Raw genomic sequence first — 22,096 nt, forward strand, 5'->3', positions numbered from 1 at the left:
ATACATTATTGGAAATGTATTTACTTATTTAAAATAGTCTTATGCTATTATAATTATTTTTAATGTTTTATTATGCTGTGTATATTATGTTTTTGATGTTTTTTGTTTTTTTAGTTTCTCTAAAGCATCTTGGGGTCTATGACATAAGGTGGTGTATAAATTAAAGAAATAATATAAATAAATAAATAAAAATATGACATAGGGCCTTGTCACAGGTTGGCTTGAGCGGTGATGTCAGACCCGGCAGAAACACACAGCACTGTGGGTGAAATGGTGAAGGCGCGCTTGCACCGGTTTATTGCAAATAAAAGGTTTCAACAAAAATCTGAACCAAAAAACTAAAGCTAACAGACAGACAAACAAACGGTGGAAGAACACTACACAGACAAGTATTGTGCTGGCCCTGCAGCACAACAGCAATTGTTATTTGTAATTAATTATTATTCTCTCTCTCCCCCGTTCCCCACCCTTGAACACACAACCCTGAGTGAACTGTGCACCTATATATAGTTTTGCCAGGATTCAACGACTAATTCATTATTCACTTGAATCTCAGCACGTGAACTAATTTGTGCATTCCCCGTGCTCACATACTAATACACATTTTATCAGCACGTTAAGTGACTGTGCAATCCCTGTGCCTAAGTATATATTACAAATATACATTTTAAATCACCCATGCACCACTATATCCACGTATAACTGACAACACAGAACACACCACATACAACAGAAAACACAAAATAGACACAGGGGCGGGGCATACTGCCACAGGCTTATGTTTAAACTGCATTATAATTATAAATGTCAAACCATTAATATAATTTTAAAAATTGAAATGTACATTATATAATGTGACATTAACTTTTATAGCAACTTAATGTTAAACATTGCGTATTATAACTTCGACCTATACTGTACAGTACAACATTATTTTTGCCTGTGCAATGTCAACTACAACAACCTTTGTTAAATTCTTATTTTAAGCATACACTGCTTAAAAATGCAGCCCAACTTAAATTGTTCAATTAATCAAAAACAAAAAGGTGTCATGAAAATATCCAGTTACAAAATATAACAAAATATTTGTTACACTGCTTTTTAAAGTAAGAATTAAAATGGCCTTTTTATTATTTTAATGTATATAATGTAAATGCATTACATCATCTTATCTTTCACTATTTCTATAAATTGTTTTGTATATTATACTTTTATGTTATTTTTACCTGTAAAGCATTTTTAGGCGATTTATCACAAAAGGCTCTAAATAAGAAAAACAGATTGTTTGATTGATGGACTAATCCCCACCTGTGTTTGTGGATGTGTGCCTGTATCCTGGCCATCAGAGTGCAGGAGCCAGTCCTGGGCAGCCCCTGCTGATCCGCCTGGCCAGCACCCCCGCTCCCCCTCCCCCTCTCCTCCCCCCCGGAGAAGCGGGAGTCCAGCTGGGTCCTGAGTGAGGGGGTCTGGGGAAGGTGGTCTGCATCTGTGGAGTACATTGCGATACCAGGGGGCAGGACAAAGTGGTCGTGTTCCTGGAGCAGCTGCTTGTAGCGGTAGTAGAAGGGGTCCTCGTCTTGCTCTGCTGGTGCAGTAGCCTCCTCTCTCTCCTCTCCTAGGCCCAGGCAGTGCTCAGGGTAGTCTCTCAGGGTGAAAGCTCCAGGGAAATGGGTGCACAGCTTTACAAGCAGCTCCCTGTGCCACAGCCCCACATCCTGCCGCCCGTCTGGGTATCTCATCATGCCAGGGCCAAAGCGCTCGTCAGCTCTGTACAGCCCCTGCAGGTCACAGACACACAGTTACTAGACTGCCATTAACTGTTTTTAACATTCAAAAAGCACTTCAACAACAACTGGGTCTGCTGTCATTGCTATGATGTAAATCTTTACCTTGTAATTCACTGCAACCCACTGATTATTCTTAGTGTTCCGCGTTTTCGGTTTTTATCTTTTATCCCTGGCATGTATGCTGAATCAAAATCTGTGTAAAATCGAAGCCACATTTTCTCAAGTTAGCTGGTACTTTGCGAACGTTTGGGCAATCGCTGTGCTGACAGAAATAGTATCTACAGATGGAATGAACATGATATCGGCACAAAACAAGACAGGTTTATTCGCCTTGAAATCATAAAAAGAAAAGAAAATTGACAGAACTGGGTGGTGCAAGCCATCGGGAGACAGGTCGAAAATCACACTGGACATTTTCATCAATGCATACAAGTTTACCAACTAAAGCATCACCATTTTCTGTGAAATATTTACAATTAAGATTGGCGGCTTAGGCGGTGTTTAACTGATGGACAGACAGTACTGTCGCACAGTCACCAATACATACCTCTCCGCAATAAACAGTGGCTGTCCAGCAAAGACCTACTTCTGCTATTTTTTATTTTTGTATACTTTTCTTTTGAATATTCATAAACTGATTAGTTATTACTATGTCCAGCAATTGCCACAATAATCCGACTTTGATTGACCAACATAATCAGGTGATAATGTGTCTGTGAAGTGACAGGGAACCACATTTGAACATTATTTAATCCTCTGACACCTGAATGTCTGCTGTTTCCTAGGATACAGTGTAGGGCTACTTACACTTACACTAGTCAAAATAAAACAGCATTTTTTTCAAAATATTGTCAACGTCATAGAAAATAGTACTGCAAAAATATTGAATAATAGACAAAAAAACAATTAAAAAAAAAAAAAAATCCTGCAATTTTTCAGTGAAATTCAGAATAAACTAGAAACGCGGAACACTAATTATTCTAGAGTGTACATGTACAATGTATTGTAGAATAATGTGCAATATCAGATTTCATATAGGTTAAGTAAGTGGAGAAAAACTTATTGTGAATTCTCGTCCCCTAATATTATCCTGTTAGTGTAGCCAAGCCTATAACCAGTACACACACACAGAAAATTATCTGTATACAAGTGCAAGTCTGACACAGCATGCCCAGGGGGTGTGGATCCTGCAGAGGGTGAGAAGATGACTTGCCAGGAAAGTGGTTCTATCTGGCAGCTGCAGGGTCCCATAGCCCTCCTTGCGGTTCAAGTAAAACTTCCCTGTGAACTGAGTGCCCCCTGGCCAGCTGTAAGTGCCTTTCCCATGGCGATAGTCTTTGAAAAACTCTCCTCTGTACTCCTGGAAAATGCACATTTTATTCATTTCAGATTAAAAACAATTCAAAGATATTTTCAAACAATATGGTTAAATGGGTGACACTTTACTACATTCTTCTGCAGCCATCCTCAATACAACAAAAAACAAGACCTTGATGAGTTTCCAGTTTGTTTGCTGTTTTACTCAGGCATGCTCATACTAAAATACAGAGTACCTGTAGCTCTGATGTAGCTAGTGTTGTCATACTGACAATGTTTATTTAAGTTATACTTTCCACACACACATTTTATAGACACACAAACAGCCAACTTCCCAACACTTTGGTATGTTTAACATACCTTTGTCAAGGGAAAATGTGTTTGAAAACAAACATTGGAGGTATTTATAGGCTTTTTGATGCCACGGTAACCACACACTTATTTCTCTTAAAGCTAATGTCTTTGTGATGTCATAGCTAATGATATAACAATCTACTGTTCCTTTCTATTTAAACCTGGTATCTAGTTTATTTATCAATTTTTTTTTCTTTGTACATTATCTAATGTAATTTGTTCTAAACCTACAAACTTTAGGTCATCCATGGTGTGTCTGTTTCTTGTAAAGTCCTGAACTATTGGCTAATTTACTCTTTTATTTCTTATATTTGATAGGTGGTTCTGTATTCTTTTATATAATGATGTTCCTGTCTCTCTTACAGATTTTATTTGATTACATTTTATACTAAATATATCATATACAAGGTTGCTATCCTTCCATGACAGACTTTTTTAAAAACTGAATATTTATTTTCTTTATTTGCGATTTCACTTTCATCTTTACCAATATATTTGCACACTTTACATGTGCTTTAACAGGTTTAAATGTCCCTTAACATATGTAGGATCCCTTTATGTTTACGGTGGACTAAAATGTCAGTAAATTTGCATCCCTTCTAAAAGCTACGATCGACAATGTCGGAAATATTTTTTTTTTTCATTTTTTCTGAATTATGAAATATATGTAAATGCTTCCAAACAATTTTTGAAATATTTGGTAATATTTTAGAATATGTAATTCTTAATGGTACTCTCTTAACCCTCTCTTCCCTTTTCTGATAATCATGTATTTAATTCCTACTGAGTGTCAGCAGTGTCTCAATTCTCTCTCAATAATGTGTTCTTTATATCCTCTTTTCTAAGATTTATTTTTAATTCCTTTCTCGGTTTTTTTGTAGTCATTTTCTTCAGAACAGATTCTTTTTACCCTATGCCCAGTCCTTTAGTAATTGCTCTTTTAGTACAGATAGGATGTGGAGATGACATACAATATGCAGGTACTGATGCATATCAGTAGGTTTCGAGTAAAGATCTCTTTTAATATATCCTTGATCAAGTTTAACCGTGGTGTCTAAGAATTCAATGTCAGATTTTGTCTATCTTAGCGTGTGTGTCAAAGTTCATAACTGTAATTGAAAATGACCCCCGTCTAGTGGTCAGTTATTTTTGAGCTTCACAGTCAAACATTACGATGATGCTGGCGCTTGCAATTTTGAGACAATTCTGCTTTCAGACTGGGCAGACAACTGGAACTCTAGAGCAGATTCTGAACTCAAGTAAAAGCTCCTTAACAAGGATTCCCTTTCAATTCGAATGACAACCATTACCGAATGGGAAGAGCCCCTCTGACCGTCAATCTCAGCAAATACACAAAAGCTGTCCTATCAGGAAGTCCCGCTCACCTCTTGCTGAAGAGGGACTTCCTCACAGTAGCACATCACCATTTTCTCTCTCATCTCTCTGAGACAGGTCATACATTGCTTTTGCTTTTACGTACCAAATTTGGCTAATTTGTTGGATTTATCTGCAAATTAAAGATTAATTCACGGTAAAAATTGTGCTCAAGCATGTCTAAAGGGTGCCCTTGCTTTATTCTTGCGTCACTTTTCTGGCTAGAGCTGGTTTCGACCCCTCTGAAGAGATTAGCGAGTGGCCATTGCTCTTTTCACTACACAAGGCCTTGTGAGAGCTGTTGTGGTGCTGTAAGGAGACCCCGCGGGCACACGACATCATCCTCTATGCTGATTTCATCGGCCACAGCAACCAAAAAAAAAAAAAACAGCTCGGGACTAGCCCCTCTCAATCTTCGAGCTTTCCTAGCGCGGCTGCGCTTGCCCTCGCCGACTACGCCGATTGAATCGGCTGCATACCCCGGCATCGACCGTGGTTTTTCCCGCCGATCGCGAGGTTGAGAAAACAGCACCTACCCAGTCCCAATTGACTCGGCACCGGTGTAAACATCTTTGGCGCCACCTACAGCTCGGCCCCGACAGTGCCTACCATCGGCACCAACCTTGGAACAGGTCCACTCGGCACCAACTGTCTCGGCATCGACAGTGCTTTTCTCTGCGCCGTTTCCGGCTCCGATTGATACGGCACCTGGGAATAGCTTCGAGGCCGTCTACAGCCCGGCTCCAACCGCGCTACATGTCAACATCCACCTCGGTGCTGATCGACTCGGCTCCGACAGCGCGCGTCTCGATGCCGATCTAGGCAACGACCGATCGTTTAAAAAAAAAAAAAAAAAAAAAAAAACCCGCATCTGCAGGCTGCTCATTGAGAACATCAGTTTAAAACAAACAAAAAAAAAAAACAACTGCAAACATGTCAGTGCAGTCGACTGGATCTTCAACTGGCTTCCGCCAGTGTGACCGGACGAACATCGATCCTGCGCCAGGTGCCTACTGCAAGAACACGCGGCCAAGGAACTGGCAGGTGAGCTGGACTGCTCTCCATGTCGGAAGTTCTCGAGGAGAACTAAGCAACGGAGAGCAGCCCTATCCCCAGCAGAGGGGAGAATGAGATCAGCAGTCCAAGAGCCTCCGCAGAGGTCATCCAGGACCCCCTGCTACAGAGACCAGGGAGCTCTCACGCTCATCTGGGTGACCCTCCCCTACCACACCACTGGTACAGAAGCGCAGGCACCTCTCAAAGGAGGCGAGATGGTCACCGCCGAGGTGGTACCACTCGAGGAGATGCTCACCAGGGGACAGGCAGTCGCCGTGCAGACACGGCTCCCCTTCTCCAATGGACAGATGGTCGCGGCTCTGACACTGCTCCCGTTCTCCACGCAGACGCAGACATGCGCTGTCACAGTCGCCTCCGAGGCGCCCAACTCGGCCATGCGGCACTTCGTGGAGCTGGCAGAAACTGTACGGGCTCAGCAGACTATGCTGGAGACCCTATTGAAATCTCAGGGCAGGCTGCCCCCTACCACCGGGCAGCTCCAGCCCCAACAGTCCCGTTCCCCATCCCCTCTGCCTAGACCCCCTAGCCCAGGCAAGCTATCCTTGTCCACATCCAGATGTCTCGGGCTGGCCATGGTGGGAGGCTCCGTAACACCCTTGCCACAGGTGTTACAGAGGGAAGAGTTCCAGGCCCTAGTGCAGCGTGCAGCTGCAGCCATGGACATTCCCTGGCCGGCAGAACAAGAGGGAAAGGGGAACCACTTCTGCCAGCAGAAAGAGCACACACAGCAGGCACTCCCCCTACGCCAGGACTTCCAGGAGCTGGTGCACTCCTCCTGGAGCAACCCAGCGTCTGCACCCTCAGCCTCCAGAACAGCAGAGTCTCTGCTTCTTACTGCAGGAGCCCAAGAAGCGGGCCTAGGCAAATTCCCTACTATCAGGGACACGGTCACGGTTTTGGTGCAAGGTTCCACCTTCACCAAGGGGGATAAAGACCCAATCTGTCCGTCCAAGTTTTGCAGATCGACAGATGCGATGCTCAAAAAAGCTTATGCATCGGCAGCGCTGTCAGTCCGAGCAGCAAATGCCATGGCCATACTGGTGCTCTACCAGAATCAGTTGGCAGAGAGGCTGCAGGTGAGGGCTACATAGGCAGACACGGGGGTGCTCCCGGCGTTGGCTAAGGCCAGGCATCAGGGAGGTCGCTGGCTGCTCTGGTGGCCGCCCGCCGGCATGTGTGGCTGACACAAGCCAAGGTCATAGAGACCAAGAAGGTGCCGCTACTGGATGCCCCCATTACACCGGGGCAGACTTTTGGGGCGGCCATTGATGTAAGCCTTGAGAGGTCTCACAAGGCCACGGAGGTCGCATCCAAGTTTTCGTGCCTTCCGTCTTACCGTCAGCGCCCAAGGTGGCATGGGCTGCCTGCCAGGGTGAAAGGGTCTGAACATCGCCCTCCACCCCAGAATAGACAAGCAGGCAGAGGCAGAGGCAGGACCAGCGGCAGGGGACCACCGCAGGCTAGGGGTAACCGGTTCGCCGGCTGGAGACCGAGACCAGGGCCTAAGAAAGACCCACCCCCTCTCAAGCCCAAGAGAGTCCACCCCAGAGGGGCCCCGGCTGCCACCAAACCGCCCCACAACCAGACTGACCAACGGCAACGACCCATGGCAAGGCTGCACCCAGGAATCTTAGGTGCTATCGACTATGAGTCACGGATACGCTTTACAATTCTGCATAGGTCCGTCACCCTTCAAGGGTGTGCTCCTCACCGTTGTCAAACCAGCGAGGGCGATACTCCTTCAACAAGAGATCGTCAATCTTTGAGAGAAGAACGCTGTATGCTTGGTAAGTCCCTCAGCGGCTTTTACTCCAGGTACTTCCTGGTGCCCAAAATGGACAGCGGTTTCAGACCAATTATGGACCTCAAGGTCCTCAACTTGTTCCTCAAACAGAGAAGGTTCAACGTGTTGACAGCACAGCGTATCCTCCACTTCGCCAACCGGGCAACTGGTTCACATCGATCGACCTGAAAGAAGCCATCTTTCACGTCCTAATCTGTCCCGCACACAGAAAATATCTGCGCTTCGTCTTTCAAGGCAACGTGTATGAATTCTGCGTGCTGACATTTGCCTTCTCGCTAGCGCCGCACACATTTTCAAAGTGCATAGATGCAGCACTGGCTCCACTCAGGCTGTGGAGTATTCGGAACCTAAACTATCCGGACGATTGGTTGTTTTGCGCGCAGTCAAAAGCACGCGCAGAGGCGCACACAAAACAGGTCATAGATCATGAACATCAACAGATGAGCAACTTTGTACCGTCTCAGTCCACAGTGTTCCTGAGGATCAAACTGAACTCTGTGAGCATGCTTGCCTCACTGTCAGAAGACAGGATTTGGTCATTGGAGACCACCCTCTCCCTATTCAGAGATGACGCTCTCCTACAGGTCAATCTATATCAAAGGTTGTTGGGGCTGATGGCAGCCGCCACGAGAATCCTTCCACTAGGGCTGCTGAGAATGCGCATTTCAAGCCTGGGTGAATACGCTCAAGGTGCACCCGGTCCGAGATCGGTACCGGCTGGTGCGAGTGCCCAGACAATGCCGGAAGACACTGGAGTGGTTGCTCCGTCCCAGCAATCTGCGCCTCGGATCTCCCCTCTGATCCCCTCACAGAAGGGAACTGATCACTACAGACGCCTCCAGTCTGGGCTGGGGAGCAGTCTGGAACGGGAGAGGAATAAGAGGTCAGTGGAAGGGACATTGGCAGCAAGCGCACATAAATGCGCAACAGCTGCAAGCAGTGAGTCTGGCATGATTACATTTTCACCAGCAGTTAGTGCACAAACATGTGCTGGTCCGGATGGACAACACCTCAGTGGTAGCCTACATAAACCACCAAGGTGGCCTGCGCTCAATGGGCCTTCACCACTCAGCGCACAGTCTCCTGTCCTAGACGCACAGAAACTTGCATGCTATCAGGGCAGTGACTTGCCCGATTCAGACAATATTAACCTTCTTACAACACCTGTTTGACGCAGGAAATCAGCGTCCACTTTGAAGGTATACCTGGCAGTAATATCACTGTGCATGACAAAATTGACTCGGTGTCCCCAGGGACACATTTCATGGCAGTGCAATTTCTTAAAGGGGCTTGGAGGCTTCGTCCTCCCATGAAAAGTATGGTCCCCAAGTGGGATCTAGAACTGGTATTGCGGGCCCTTATGGGTCCCCCATTTGAACCCATGGCATCAGCAGAACTGAGCCCTGTTTCATTGAAAGTGACATTTTTAATAGCCACTACGTCTGCCAGACGAGTAAGTGAGCTTCATGCGTTGTCCATCGATGACACATGTATGGCTTTCACTGGAAGTGACTCGCGGGTAACATTAAGAACAAATCCATCCTTTTTGCCAAAGGTGGTATCCTCATTCCATATTAACCAATCGCTGGTTTTGGAACCTTTCAGACCCCCCCCGCATGGGTCAGAGGAGGACCGTAGACAACACATGCTATGCCCAGTTCAGTTTGTCTGCTATGGGTCCCGCTCTAGAGGTCAGGCTCTATCGAAGCAACGTCTAGCGCACTGGGCGACAGATGCGATATGCTTGGCGTATGAACTGGGGGACATTATGGCCCATTCTACCAGGGGTCAGGCAACTTCGTGGGCTTTCCTTCATGGCGCATCCTTAGATGAGTTATGCAATGCTGCCACATGGCCAGGTAGACATTTATGCGTTTTTACTGCCTTAATGTGACAAACCGAACGAGATCCTCTCTGGGCTCTAGAGTTTTGCAGAAGGCATGCCCTTAGGCGTCATGTGGGCTCTGTTGCTATCGCCGTGGGGCTGTACTGTCAGTAATCTGGAGCCACGACAGCTTTGATACAGCTTTCCCATTTGGTAATAGCTGTCATTCGAATTGAAAGGGAACGTTAGGTTATTACCATAACCCTGGTTCCCTGAAAGAGAATGACAACAATTACCCTTCGGGGTCGTGTCCCCAGCTGACCTCTGATTTCAGAAGAAAATGGCCATGTGCTACTGTGAGGACGTCCCTCTTCAGCAGGAGGCGGGCGGGACTTCCCCCTCACAGCAGGGCCCTCATAGGGCAGCTTTTGTATATTTGATCAGAGATTGACGGTCAGAAAGGCTCTTCCCATTCGGTAATGGTTGTCATTCTCTTTCAGGGAACCAGGATTATATAACCTAACGTTATGTATATATATAATGCTGAAAACTGTACTGCACCTGTAACACAATATTATTAAAACAAACAAACAAACAAACAAGCACCTCCCCGTTAGCCCAGGTGAACACCCCGAAATCGTGCTTCAGGTCGTCCACAAATTCTCCCTCGTATCTGCATCCGTCTGCCCAAGCCTGGACACCAGAGCCGTGCTTCTTGTGGGCTGCCCTGTCTCCCATGTACATGCACTTTGCCCGCTCGGAACAGGGGGACTGAGCGGCGGGGAATCGCGGAATCTTTGCAACTGCGGCAGAGCCTGTAGGCGCAGGCATTGCCTAAGTAAATAAAGAAAAACAATAACAATGATCAGGGGACGCTCAGAACATTTTCTAATAGCTCTGTAGGGATCGTCATACTCTGTTTGTATTATTTTATATACAGCTAGACTTTTTTTTCTTAACCAAACACTGTTAACGTACAATGCAGTTGATGTTTTTGATTTGTTTGTACTAGTGTGTATCCTATTCTTTGCCGCATGTTTGGTTTCAACAGCGAGTTCTGATGTAAATTACATTAAGATTAAACCATGAACTCACTGTGAAAGAGTCGCTCCTCAGTGTCATGCGCTTGAGAGGTCCAATTAAACAGACACCGGCCAGAACCACAGCGATTTCAGAGCTAATGTTTCTCAATCACTGCTGGGCTGCACACGAACAGTGTTTGTTGTAAAGATTCTCCCGATGTGTTTCCAAGACAGCGAGTTCAAAACAGAATGCCACAGCCACTGATGACAACAGCCCTACTTACAGCCAATCAGTGTACTTGCTGCATATATCTGTGGTCGTGTTATTCAATGTGTTGCTTTCCAAATGCTCGCACCGAGTTTGCAAACTACTTTGAAATCCACAAAGGTTATGTGAATCCTACTACCACACATGAAGTTATAAAAGTACAGGTCTGGAGTATACCAATTTGTCCGAGGGGAGATTTAATACTGGATTGTTAATTATATGTGAAATGTAATACTTTAATACTTTAAAAACTTACTTTTTTAAACCACATTTGAGTGGAATAAAAAATACAGGGTGTATCTGTTACTTGAAATGTATAATAACCTGTTTTAACGTGTGCCCTCAGTAAAATGTATGGATCTGCCCGCAGCGTCTGGCTAGTTGCTATGGTTACCGAAAGCGCTCGGCTTCCTCTAGTCGCCTTTTCGATGTTGCATAGTGGCATTGTTGTGTGGATTTATTGCAGGGGCGACCGCGGACACTTCCTTATATTTATATTTATATTGTTATATTTAAATTGATTTAAAACCGAGTCATATATATTGTTTAAAATATCCCCCCAAAAAGGTAATAATGATAGGAGAAAGGCAAGCACTCGTGAAACACCTGCCCCTGCCATCGTCAAAGACGGGTCTCAGAGGCAACCGCAAGCCTGTGTCTACATTTCTTGTATTGCTGGTATGAGCATGAAACGTAAAGGAATATCCGCTAGAAAGTGTCCCCAGGGCATCAGATGATTCTCGGGCATTTGTCATTTACTCCCACCTTTGACTTCCAGAGCTTGGCAACTGTCCCAAATCAATCCATCCTGTCCCTAACTCAACCCCTACCTACCTTAACAACTGCCCTAAAACCTAACCTCAAACCCAATACCTAACCATTAAGAATCATCTGATACCCTCAGGACACTGTCTATGGGATATTCCTGTGCGCTGCTGAGCACAGCTGCCTGCAGGGAACAGGTGTCCTAACCAGTAGTCCCTGCACGTATGAGTGTGTTTGCTAACTTCGCAAGCACAGAATGACATGCGCACAGCGGGAGATTAGAGAGGCAGTATTGTGGTTTCTCGGGGTGGGGGGGAGATAGATTTAGATATGTGCTGATTTTGCATCTTTTAAAAATGTACATTAAGTTGGAAGGGTATTTTTACTTTTAAAAATAAATAAATAAATAAAAACGGAATATCTCCAGTTTTGTCCGAGAGACCATTTCCCTGCCCTCTGAAACCAAAACACATTAAACAGTGCTCAGAGTACTTTTAACTAGTTAAACACGACGAAAACACAGAAAACCAGACGCCCTCAATATATATTATTCAGTGCTAACTAGCAATTTGAAGCCTGTTCAGATTACATTTTGAAATGAAAACAACAGATTTTGAAGCGTTTTGCTAGTTAAGACTAAGAAAGTAGCTATTTTAGAACTAGAAAACTAACGTAGCATCATGAAGGTGGGTTTATAGTGCAAATATATATTTAACGGCGGCACTATATACGGGGAGGCAGTATCGGTGGGTTTATTATTGTTTTTACTCGGTTTCTTTATTTTTCTTATTTCATGTTTCTGACCCATTTTTGGAACCTATCTCCTCTTACAGCGTTGAACTGATCAACTCGAAACTTGGCACAACTATTGCACTCTGTCTGATTTGAGTTGCTGCTACTTTTGGTGCCGATCAGACTTTCGGATTTGGGGGTCACAAGTCATGACCCTCAAAAATTAAACAGCTTATAAGTCCTTACGGAGACAAGATAGGGTCATAGTTACCATTGAACATGTATAGGAACCATTTTCTTCTCTAGAAGACTAATGTTTTTGCCGTTGACCTATGACCTTCCTAGACCAAGATAATGGACATTTGGCTAATTAAAAAGTGATCGCTAAAACTGGACAGCTCATAACTCCCGAAAGAGGGCAGATAAGTCCAAAATGTATATTGAACACATATAGGAACCATTGTATGCTCTAGAAAAATATGACCGTGACCTATGACCTTTGACCTCTATTTCATGGTCAAACTGGACAATAGACCGTTTTAAGAGCTTCTATCTCCATAAATACTGCAGATAGGCTGATATGTACTGTTGGGCACTTATAGGAAACCAAAAAAAGCAATCTAAAATGTCTTGCATGTTGACCTTTGACCTCTTGTTCACGGTCAAACTTGACAATAGTTTGTTTAAGAGCTCATATCACCTTACAGATTGCAGATACTCATATTTACTATTGAATTGATTTCCACATGGCGTGCAAGTGTGTCCAAATTTGTCACTCCCATCCGAATAGCAAGCAGGCGCTTATGTATGCATCTACAAAGTTTAACAAGTCTTTAACACGCTTCAGTTAATAAGTTGACAGAGTAAAGTTGCCTGCAAGTCTCATTTTGACTGTGAGATGGCAGCATTTCCCAAGAAACATGCTAGCCGGTCCAAGTCAATACATAAATTTATGACATGAATTTGTCAACACATCTCCTCCTACACTTTATAACCAATCAATGTGAAACTTTGAACAGCTATTGTCCTATATCTGTATTTAGTTGTTATTACGTTTGGTGGCGATTGAATTTATGGATTTGGGGGTCTCAGGTTGCGACTGTAATGAGAGACAAAACTGTATGGCTATAACTCAGGAACCATGTTGTGTAGTATGTAATGGGTGTGCTATGTGATTTATTTATTTATTTGGTGTAATTTTTGTTATTTATGTATGTTTAACTGATAATGTGGTACGTCCCCTTTAAATATCCCGATAACTTGTTGGTCTCCATAGTAATTTCAGTGCTAATTCCTTATTGGGACAGGTGTATAAAAACACGTCAGGTCAACCAAACAAGAGCGCTACAGGTGAGACGCTGGTTTTTGTACCCCGTGGAATTCTGTATCCCTTGTGATTTTACGCCTGCGCAGATGCGTTTTTTCTCTTGTTTGCGAAAGATGGCTGAATTGGAATGTCAAATATATCTGTGTGTACGCGCCACACTGTTAGTTACCGTGACGTACGCAGGGTTAGTATTTTACGTAGTTTGAGGCACGAAAGCGTCACATTATATTTATTTTTAGCAATTCTATATATTGTTTTTGACGTGAAATTCTGTATCTGAAATGTAAATTAATTAATGAGGCATCATTGCCCAGAAAGACTTCGATAATATTTAATAAACAATTAATAGAAGTCAGACCAAGCAAAACATACACAAATACTGGGCAGCGTGTCTTTTTTTTTTTTAAGTATCTACCTACGTGTTCGTTTTCATAACTCTGCGACAATCTTTTGGCGGAATAATAATAATAATAATAATAAAATAATAATAATAATAATAATAATAATAATAAACAGAGCAATAACAATAGGCTTCCCCAGCCTTTGGCTTGGAAGCCTAATTAAGCATCAACAGTAATTATCAAGCATGGAAATCAACTTCATTATAATTTTAGGTTGTACACTCAATATGTTCTCATGGGTTTTACTTGATTAAAGAAAATGAATTATTGATCGTATCAGCGTTATTCCGCAATTAAAATAAAAAAGGCTAAAATTGAGTGCCCCCACGTCATCTATAAGATACGCAAACAGTACTATTGAATAACAGATAGTGTTTTTTTTTTTTTTTTTTTTTTTTTTTTTTTACAGAAGCATGAATTGGTACACTTTCAAATTCTAAGGATGTTCCACAAACTCACCAGAGTGCCATCAATCAATAATAAACAAACGTAGACCTACCGTTTTACTTTACACGTAATAATTACGCCTGAGTACTAATAATAAAAAGCAAACAATAGTATTTACATTAGTTTATCTCGAATTAGTCTTTATCACCTGGATGTATATTAACAAACTCACTGACCCGATATTTCTATAGTTTTCGGCATCTTTAAACAGCTTGCTGAGTAGTAATAACGCACTGGAGCATGACTGTGGCACTGACAGTGTGCCCCGTTCACCAGAAGCAGTTTTATTGAACAGGTCTGCTTATTAAATTTAAAGCAAAATTGCCTATGTCGATTACTATATGCAAGTGTATTGATTTAGTAACCAACAAGCAAAAAAAGCTTTACATTGTTTTTGCAAGTGGAAAAAATAAAAAATTATCCGACAGCATAGAAAATCCGTGTTTTTTCCTCGTTATTCCGCAGCAAATGGATTCCTAGGATCCGTGGTAATTAAGCACATAAAACACAAAAAGTTGCAATTGAAAATAGTGTGGTTGATTTGATACAATGGGGAACATCAGATGTGATTGAGTGTCACAATTTACGCTGCTGATTGGGCGGGCTTTTGTAAAAACCCTGGTCACGTTCTTCGTGCAGCTTTGGAATACCGGCTGCGTTCATGTACGCATCTCTTCCTAGCGCTGCGGAGATTCTGCGCAGTTTCTTCGCAGATTTTGTGCAAAACCTGTCGAAGTTCGCCATCTGCGTGGACTCATCCGGAAAAGACGTCCCCAGGTCACGCATCTTCCGAGCCCAGATCGCGCATCTCCTGACAGGTACTGCGCTGTATCTGCCACGGCTTAACGAAAGAGCAGCGGTAGCTGACAAAAAAGTGTGTGCAAGCAAACCCGATCCTTACTACTGCCGGTGCTACTGCCACCTAGGTAGGAGGTGTGAATAACACAGAAAAAGAAGCTTGTTAAGTTACCACTATTATATAACTCAGTGGTTTTGAACCCTGGTCTTGGAGTACCCAATATACCCCGTGCCTCTGCTGGGTTTTGTTCTAACCGAGCTGCTCTCAATTACTTCATTCAACACTTAACTAATAATCTTCCTAATCAGAGCCTTGAAATCATTTTAAACAGTTGGGATTTCAAGTTAAGTATAACATTGTATAAGGAACTTGAATCCTCCAACATTGTATAAGCTCAACTATTCAAAAAGTCAAATTAAGCAAATTATTAGTTAACTTAAGGGTTCAATTAAGCAACTGAGAGGTCGGTTGGAACGAAAACCAGCAAGGAACAGAAAATGATATACCACTGATACAACTTATACTGTCATTAAACAGCTTTTGTGGAAATAGAAACACCTGATACCATGTGATAGTTGTGATGTAAATGTTATGTAATGAAAGCAGAAATGTAAAGTTATGATTTTCTAAAAGTGGAAAGTCTAAGGAGTGTATGTTAGAATGCTCTACAAGTGTTTATAACATGCTCTTGTCCCTTGGGAACTGGTGTTCCTGTTGTGAATTCACTTAGTGCAATACAATACTTCTGCAATACAAATCACAACTAAATCGCTTTGCAGCTAACCTCAAAATCGTGTCCAACCTCCTGCTACACAGAGCGTGACGTCAGAAGCAGACTCTCGTCTGCAATCTAGTCGTCAAAAAAGTATCGTGAACGCAGCCACAGATTCAGGTTAGACGGTAATAATAATAATAATAATAATAATAATAATGTATTTATATATCGCAATTCACGTGCAATACAGCTCAAAGAACTTTACAAGCAGAATAAAACACAGAAACAAAAAAGTACGATTATTAAAAGCAGAAATAACACATGTTAATATTAAGAAAAAGCAATATTATAAAAAAAGTTTTTAATCGAGATTTAAAAATAACAATTGAGGGTGCATCTCTAATAAAAGATGGTATAGAGTTCCCGAGTGTGGGAGCACACAGGAGGCCGCCATCAGCAGCTCATCAACAGGTATCAGGGATTAATACCCATTAGGTAATGGTTACATTTTGTACTTGAAAGGGGGCCAGTTTGGTTCTGCTCCTGTTCTACTGGTGCACACAACAGCACAATACACAGCTGGCATTGTATAATCGAAAGTTTTGTTAAATTGTCTTTGCCCGCCATTGCTTTGTGACCGCCAGTATGGCCGCGCCGTGGTGTGATGACGTCACATGAAACCCCTCAGAGCAATAAACAAATTAACATATTGTTCCAACGATAGCTTTAATATTGTACATTGTTTGCGGTGGATGTGGGGGTAAATTATGTTTTCCTACGCAGTTGGCGTTCAGATGGGAGGGGTGGTAAAACACTACTAGTAATAAGAAGAGCAGTATAGTAAACACGCTAACGCTCGGGTCTCCGGTGCGGATTATCCACGGGCTTCCGGTCTGCGCCCCGGTGGCTTATATGCGGTCATGTGACCTGGACTCAGCCATCTTGTTGTGGATACGAAGAGAGACCGAGAGCTCGCGTAGCAATCTTGCCCTGTCAGAAACGCAGAGGTAAGACAGCGGGTGGAAATTGTTGCTTTTGATGTGAAATAAGCCTAAGTGCGTGCAGTGTCCATTCCCCGTGGTGTGTGCGCTTCCTCTTCGTGGAGGAGACGCGCACAGCTCCGGCTTTTGGACCCGCGTGGTCGAGTGGCCGTGCAGCGGCGGGCTCGAGTAGAGAGACAGCCCCGTGTCGATGATTCGTTAAGCTGGAACAGAAACATAAACCTGGCTCGGCATGGAGGCAGCGCAGGCCGCTGAAGTGCTCAAGAGGGGAGGGCTTGCCAGACTCGGGGACTCGTGCTGAAACATTGTGTGTTTGGCACTTTTTGTATTTTGTTAAAAGTAGTTTCTTGGATTGTTTCAGTAAAAGAAAAAAAAAGACTTTAAGGTCTTCTGATTGAGGGATGCTGTTCAGCAAGGGCAGTGTTTTGGAATGGACTGGACTCCGTGTTGGTTTTTGTATATGCTAAAAGTATTTTCAGTTTATCTCGTAGTTCAGCCATTTTTTTTTTTTTAAACGTTTCGTGCCTTTCCCAAAACACACGTATCGGAGCTTTTGGTCTGACGAGTCGAATGCGTTAATAACTAGTTTTTCCACACCAATACCGATACCGTATTCACTTATTTAAATATAAAAGTTTTATACTTCAGGTAAGCGACAGAGTATGTAGTTTTCCCATGTGGATACAGAGTGCTGAATAGCTGGCTAGCTCTGTCATGTCTTGTTGTTTTCAGCTGGTTTACGTGGATTAAATTGTGACGGTGTTTTAACAGTGGTTCCCTACACGGGTCTTTGGGACCCTTGTGTCTGCTGGTTTTCATTCCAACAGGACCTTAATTGAACTGAATTTGCTTGGACCTTTTTAATTAAATTCATCTTAAACAGTTGCAGACTTTAAGTTACTTACGTTACAGCTAACTTGAAGTATGCAACTGTTAAGTGCTGAAAACAATAAAAAGGTCTAGCAAATTCAGTTCAATTAAGGGTCTAGTTATATAATTGAGAGCGCAGCTGGAATGAAAACCAGCAGTCACAGGGGGTCTTCGGGACCGATTTGGGAACCACTGTGTTAGTACATTTCAGATATTTGTATGGTTACCAATTTATGAACTTTTTAAAGGTTGTTATTACTTGCATATCTGCAAGGGCAAGCAGTTTGATCTATTTAAGTAACTTATATGAGCTGTACAGTCAAGGGCCAGTATGGTGAATGCTGACCTTTCTTGTGCTTATAAAAACAGGAAACACGTTGTACTCCTAGAGTAATTGTGGAGAGCACCAAGGCATATCCTGTGCTACAGTGTCACTAAAAACTGCTGCATTGGAATTTGTTGGTCAGGCCTCTACTAGTCAAGAGATGAGGTTGAAATGTGCTGGCGTGTACAAATTCATGCAAAACTAATTTGAATGTGTTTCTTTCACCCCGTTAGGTGTGTCTTGTATTGAAAAATACGCGCTATATGGCAAAAACTGCAGTAGCTTACATACACTTAACTTGCTGTCAAATATGGTAGACCGCCTAATTAAATTGCTGTGCTGGACACCGTGACATGAGATGAAGTGTGTATCCACCAGTTTGTTTTTATACAGTGTTTACTGTAGGAGGGGCACACAAATTGCACCCTTCCACATTCACTGACTAAAATAGAATGCCATTTCTACCATTTCAATTGAATAACAAATATAATTGCAAGTAATAAATGTGACTTGGGATTCCATAGTTACCACCAGCTTTTTGAAGTCTGAGTAGCTCAGCAGAGAGCTTGCCATCAGTCAGTCCTTTGCTAATTTTCTCTTATTTATTCCACTGCCCTAAAAGCAGCTGTTGTTTGACTCTGACTCCGTTTCCACTTGCTCTTGTCACAAATGTACCAATTTTAAACTCTTTGCTATCGCTAACTAAAACCTTCCCTTCCCAATTTCTCTGCAGTGTCACACAAATTCAGCTGACTAACAACAACCATCTCCTAGCAACGCGGCAGTCATAATCACGGTGAGACTATTAAACTTGCACAGATTTAAAGATAATCAATGTTTTTCTAAAAATACAGTATCACTAAGGTTTTAACCTTCTTAGTCATTGCTTTTTAGTTTAATTAACAAGTAATAAATATTTACAAAATACAGTGAAAATGTTTGTGATAGTTAGAAATGCCTGGTAAGGGAGTGGGTAAAGGAAAGACCCTGCTTTGTATGATGCTATTATTTAATCTGACTGGGATTTGCACTGATTGATGATAAAGCACAATATCGTCACTTAATCTGCTGCATACATTCTACTGGGACATGGGCAGAAACACCTGAATGGGAAAATCTTTGATCCACTGAAAGATTAGTGTTTTAGGGATGTGTTTTTGGTAAATTTCTATGAACATTTGAAACTCTTTGCAGTGTCGGTGTTTAAACTGTATCTACGTGCATACACAAGTGCATACATACACACACACACACACACACACACACACACACACACACATACATGCATACACACTCTTTATATTACATCCTGATACTGACAGCCCTGGTTAGTATTTTCTATGCAAACAAACCCTAAATAATCAACTAACGTTTTTGCATCACAAAGACTTAACTACAAAGTTTAAAAAAAAACAAACAAAAAAATAACAAACAAAAAAGGGTCAGGGTTCTCCCTAGGCCTTTTCAGCCGGACGGGGCGCCAGGCAAAGTGGCTGTTGTTGCCCAGCTGAAAAAACCTGATCCGCCCGTATTGCTGATGCTGCTGTGCCTTTAACAATAACCGTTGATTGCGCCTCGAGCAGACTAGATCAGTTGCGCGTTGCTGGGTGGAGGGAAAAAAAAAATCTTGGAACCACATGACAGCTGTCTTATGTTGTGACACAACATTTAACCAATCAGAGTGGAAGGGACGGGTTTTCTGTTTAAGCACTTATAGAGGTGAAAACGTTAAATGACTGCTAAAAAAAATCAATTATTTTCAAAGTAAAAAGTGACAATGAATGCAGGGGGTCAAAATAAGGCGAAGATCGGCGCAGTCCACCACCTAATACTAGATTTGTGCCGGCTACTTTATTAAAAACATATTGACTATTTTTGGGTATTGTCCATTTTTTGTTGTAATATTGTACTGTAAGGTGATATAATGTTTATTTACGGTTGTAATTAAAGTTGCTAGTTTGATAGTAAAATGTTTTTAGAATAGTGTTTTCTTAAAGGTTCTTAACAACAACAAAACAGAAACGTATATTGGGTCAATTGCAATGAACTGAAAGCAGCGTACTAACTGGTGATGATCCCGCGGTTAGTACGCAGCTCCGTACTATACTAGTACTCAAGTTAAATACCAATTACAATGAACTCGGCGGATGAAGTTAGACCCCAGCTGTGTACTAAAAAAAGGTCTCAATTGCAACGAAGCCAAAAATAACTGCTGCTGCTCTCTAGAGCAGGGGTGGCCAACCTTTCACAGACCAATAGCCAAGGAAATAAAATGCACAGTGACAAAGAGCCACAAACTTTAAAAAGAGCTTAATTTAGCATTTCACTAATTTTTTTTTTACAATTACGCACACACACTTTTAAATGAAGCTGAACTTTTATTTTTTCCAGTACGTATGTAATATTGATATCCAAAGAAATACCTTTTCACTATATATATAAAAGCATAGTTTTGTTTCTTATTTTGGCGAGTAGTTAACTATCGTATATTTTCTTATACCACATACAGGCAGGATTTGTACTCTGTGGCTTTTGGCATGCTTTACTACACACATTGTTCTGAATGCAGCTGTAGTTCAGTGGCACTATTTAGATCTGAGATGGATACGTTCTATTGTGTGATGTGAGAGCTGCAGGTCTGAAATTTGCTTTTGCATTTTGATTGTTTGAACATAGGATAGCAATAACATCCCTAAGGCAAGTTTTCACAAACTTGGGGTTTTTTTGCGCGGGCAATGTTCCAGGCCACTTGTTAGGAGTAGGCTAGAGTCGCGGTCTCAGATTGTTTGGCAAATTTGGTCAACATTTGCGTCTGTTTATCCATTTGCTTTTTACCGACCCAGCAGTCATTTTGACAGGTATATTTGAATCAGCTCCAATATGAAAATGAAATACAAACTTTCAGATACAACTCAAAAGATGTATTCATGAACATAATATCTAACATTTGCATAGCAGACGCACCATATTTAAATGGAAATTAGCACATATAACGCATGACTAGCATGGCGGTTCTAGTGTTAACGTTTAAAAACAGAAGTTCAGAATCTTTTGGAAATTCTTTGACAATGCGGGCATAGTTTGTTGTGAAGATTTGAACTGCGACCTAAAGGCAAGTGTCCGGCTGCATAACGGCTTAAGTGAAATCCCCCCTCAGTTTTCCCAAATCTTCTACTCAAGTAGTATTTGTATTTAAATATTGCCCTTAAGTTAGTTAACCGTTGCACAAAATGTCTTTAGGGGATAACTAAGTGAAAATGGTTAAATGTCCTATTGAGGCCCCTTAAACCTAAAAAACGGTATGGCAGCATTTTTGGAAATTGAAGAGGACAGAGCCACACTTAGCAGAAGGGTTTGCAGACAGAAAATCCTTTGGATATAATGGATGACGAGCAATTAATAACAAACTTGATTTGACCGGAATCCTGTCTTTTAAATGTCTGTAATGCTGGAAGCAGATTAACAAACCCAAACAAGAACTCGCGCATTGCTCCCTGTTCTTCAAATACAGCGGCAGCGCTTCACTTTTCACAACTGGTGGCTTTTTATTACTATAAAAATGTTTGCTTAAACACATTTGCTGGTTTCATAACATCTTAAGTGAGATTAATAGTTAATTCTGCTAAATACAAGATACTGCACTCGCTTGTGCAAACACAGCCATACAAATTGTTTAAACAAATACCATATTACTTCGATTTGGCCTGCAGCGTTCATTTGAAATTAATCAAAACGACTGCGGCCCTTAAACGAGGGCGGCCTTTATTAATACTGTGCTTTATTTTATTACATTTTATTACATTCGATTACATGATTAGAAGCGGCGGCATGTCCGAGGCTCCGATCTGCAGTGCGTGTTTGGGGATTGAATGTAGTGCGTTTACTG

The 22,096-nt window shown here is 42.2% G+C and overlaps 2 protein-coding genes across 9 annotated transcripts in view; one reads left to right on the forward strand and one right to left on the reverse strand.

The window, feature by feature from the left end:
• ankmy1 (ankyrin repeat and MYND domain containing 1) overlaps positions 1–10,762 on the reverse strand; it is a 103,276-nt gene extending 92,514 nt beyond the window's left edge. For both annotated transcript variants that reach the window (XR_005951093.1, XM_041263088.1), the window contains exons 1-4: positions 10,634–10,762; positions 10,145–10,372; positions 3,001–3,147; positions 1,309–1,778 (exon numbers count right to left, since the gene is read on the reverse strand). Coding sequence is in view for 1 of the 2 variants with exons in the window: in XM_041263088.1 (XP_041119022.1) it covers positions 1,309–1,778; positions 3,001–3,147; positions 10,145–10,372; positions 10,634–10,660 (872 nt within the window). In the remaining variant the exon portion in view is untranslated. The remainder of the gene's footprint in view (positions 1–1,308; positions 1,779–3,000; positions 3,148–10,144; positions 10,373–10,633) is intronic.
• A 6,155-nt stretch (positions 10,763–16,917) lies between these two features.
• The window catches only part of gigyf2 (GRB10 interacting GYF protein 2), a 119,358-nt gene continuing 114,179 nt past the window's right edge, over positions 16,918–22,096 (forward strand). For 6 of the 7 annotated variants that reach the window (XM_041263860.1, XM_041263864.1, XM_041263862.1 and 3 more), the window contains exons 1-2: positions 16,918–17,021; positions 18,944–19,006. The gene's annotated coding sequence lies outside the window, so the exon portion shown is untranslated. The remainder of the gene's footprint in view (positions 17,022–18,943; positions 19,007–22,096) is intronic. The other variant, XM_041263861.1, reaches the window with a different exon arrangement.

Source organism: Polyodon spathula, chromosome 11 (genome assembly GCF_017654505.1).
Source record: "Polyodon spathula isolate WHYD16114869_AA chromosome 11, ASM1765450v1, whole genome shotgun sequence".
Taxonomy (NCBI): domain Eukaryota; kingdom Metazoa; phylum Chordata; class Actinopteri; order Acipenseriformes; family Polyodontidae; genus Polyodon; species Polyodon spathula.